The sequence below is a fragment of the Bison bison genome, unplaced genomic scaffold, assembly GCF_000754665.1.
Source record: "Bison bison bison isolate TAMUID 2011002044 unplaced genomic scaffold, Bison_UMD1.0 scf7180017864072, whole genome shotgun sequence".
Lineage (NCBI taxonomy): Eukaryota > Metazoa > Chordata > Mammalia > Artiodactyla > Bovidae > Bison > Bison bison.
In genome coordinates this window covers 10,142,916-10,145,489 of record NW_011494644.1, presented here as the reverse complement: position 1 = coordinate 10,145,489, position 2,574 = coordinate 10,142,916, and the positions used below count along the sequence as shown (strand labels likewise).

The 2,574-nt window shown below is 59.8% G+C and overlaps 1 protein-coding gene across 1 annotated transcript in view; it reads right to left on the bottom strand.

The window, feature by feature from the left end:
* Nucleotides 1-6: 6 nt before the first annotated feature.
* The window catches only part of KIAA0556 (KIAA0556 ortholog), a 229,590-nt gene continuing 227,022 nt past the window's right edge, over nucleotides 7-2,574 (bottom strand). The window contains exons 28-31 of the mRNA XM_010837427.1: nucleotides 1,979-2,080; nucleotides 1,261-1,421; nucleotides 1,033-1,121; nucleotides 7-472 (exon numbers count right to left, since the gene is read on the bottom strand). Coding sequence (XP_010835729.1) covers nucleotides 414-472; nucleotides 1,033-1,121; nucleotides 1,261-1,421; nucleotides 1,979-2,080 — 411 coding nt within the window. The 3' untranslated portion in view covers nucleotides 7-413. The remainder of the gene's footprint in view (nucleotides 473-1,032; nucleotides 1,122-1,260; nucleotides 1,422-1,978; nucleotides 2,081-2,574) is intronic.

The window sequence follows — 2,574 nt, the reverse complement described above, 5'->3', positions numbered from 1 at the left end:
GCCCCAGGCCCTGGGGCGGCTGGCTGGGAGGCCTCACCAGGCCACGTCACTGTGTTACCTCGAGTCAGGCAGATCCCACGGATCCCATGACGGGCCAGCTTTGCGGGATCTCACCAGAAAGTCACGGAGCCAGGAGTCCCTGGGCTCCCTGTGCTGACCCCAGGACCGCAGGGGCCAGTGGAAGACCACACACCCCTTCTTCCCCCTGAACTCCTGTGTTTCCCAGGGCGGTTCACCCCTCGAGTTCCTTCTTCCCACTGGGCCCCTCTGTACTGCAGCTCCCTTCCGCCCTCTGGGGTCTGGGGTCTGGGCCGGCCCGAACAAATTCCTGAGGGCCAGGGACGCAGATGCTGCATGGGGGCTGGTGATGGAGCCCCGTCCTGGCTGAGAGGACCAGCCCGCTCCTTCGCCGGTCAGCACCACCACGGTCTCGCTGTCTCCTTCTCGCTGATGCAGGTTTTGGGGCGTAAGGCTGTGGAGGGGGAGCACAAGAGGAAGCAGTGTTACCCAGCCTCCATCCCCAAGGGCTGCCTCCTGCCCTGGGGGTGAAACCCACACCGCCCGGGGTCTCAGCACTCAAGGCCCCTGGAGACCTGGCCTCCGCCCCCAGCAGCCTCCAGCTCGGAGCAGGCTCGCCCACACTGTTCCCTCTGCCTGCCCAGCCCTGTGTATCTTTTAGGATCGAGTTCAAGCATCCCCTCTCCGGGAAGCCCTCACCCTTCGCATCCTCTCTGGGTTTCCCATGGTCCAAGGCCACCCTCTCTATATAGCGCTTCTGCCCTCAATGGCCCTCTCTTCTCTGTATCCACAAGACCTGGCTTCCGGGAAGCATACCATGTTACTCCCAGGGTTCTGACCCCATCACCCATTTCACAGCCCCCCAGGCAGGCTCCTGGGTGGAGAAGAGGGGGCTGGGGGCTGAGGGCTGGCAGGGATGACAGACAGTGTCTGATGCTGCCAGCTCCTTCTCTGTTCCAACCAGACCCTGGAAGCGGGGTGGGAGGGGTGCCGTGAGCAGAGAAGGAAACTGACCTGGGTCAACTGCATTCTGCTTCCTCTTTGAGTTGGTAATGATTTGGTTTTCATTCATCATCTGCACGTCCTGGTCCTCTACCTGATTGCTGCGGAGAGGGAAAAACCAGAAGGTGCCTTCCGGCTCCAGACGGCAGGTCCCTGCCATCCTCCACCGTTAGGGCTGGCGGGGGGAGATCGGAGAGGAGGGGAGGTCATGGGGCCAGCTCGGTGTGGGAGGGGGTGCACCTGATGGCGGTGTGCTTCTCCTGGTTACAGATGTCCGCGTCCTCGGTGAAGAGGATGGTGTGGTAGGGCACCGTGGGCTCGCACGTGGGCAAGATGCCCCCGACCAGGTGGCCCACCATGGCCAGGATCCCGTTGTACACGAGCAAGTCATCCACCAGGAGCTGGACAGGCAGAAGAGGGGCTGCGGCCCAGCGCTGCCCTCCCCCTTCCCATGTGTGACCGCGCGTGAAGGGCATCACTGCCCAGGGGCTCGCCTACTACGTACTCAGCCCGTGCTGTGATTTCAGATCTTCACGATGGCCAGGAAAGGCGCCTGGACCAGCCCCACGTTGCCGATGAGGATACTGAGGCTCCGAGGGCTCAAATCTTAAACCCACGTGGCAGAGCTCAGAGGCAAACTCAGGTCTCTGACCCCCAGGACCCCCCACTCTCCTGAGTTGCCCCCTGGCAGGAAGAACTCCCCACACCACTGTGATTCGAGGAGAAAAGATTAAAGAAAAGCAGCGTTCTGTTTTTTCGGGGTGATGACTCAAATCACTCAGAGAAAGCCTTTGAATTCATGGACGGATGGCATAGATCCCTGCCTCTGAGGACCCAGCATTTGTGTCTAAGGTTGCAGCCGACAGAAGTAAATCAAAGTGTGACAAATGATAATTGCCAGTGGCCTAATTACCAACGGGCATAATTATCTCCCAAAACCCAGCTAATAAGTACTTACGCCAAACTCCTTCACCCCTCGATGTGGTGTTTTTGCGTAATTCCACAGTTTGATCATTGACACCGTAGTGGGCAAGTCGAAAATCACATAAACCCGGTTCACCTGTCAGAGTGAAGAACTAATTCAAACAGGCGTGTTTGGGAACAGAGGCAAGGAGCTGGGCCGGGGGGTGCCAGGCGTGGGCCCGTGTCAGCCGGCTGGGCTTCTCTGGGGCTGCCGGGCGTGGGGTTCTCACTGCCTCTCATCTCCCTGAAGCCCATCTTGAGTCAGGTCACGTGTGGCTGCGTTTGCAACAAACCGCTGAGCTAGCTGTTGAAGGGCCTGTTTTCTGGGCCTGGCGTGGCTCTCATTTAAATGCCCGCGGAGAATCGGGGACACCCTTCCTTTTCCTCCAGGCCAGGCCCAGAAACACAGTCTGGGGCTCCCGGGGCCAGGGGGGGTGGCCCCCGACTCCAGAGTCAAGAGGCACACCCCCCCCACCCTCGGGGAGCAATCAGCACAGCTATGACCCCTGTTTGTCCTTTCCCTGAATCACAAATGCAAAGCATCGCTGACTGCCCAGGAAGGTGGTGCTGGTTAATTTCAGCAGAGATCTT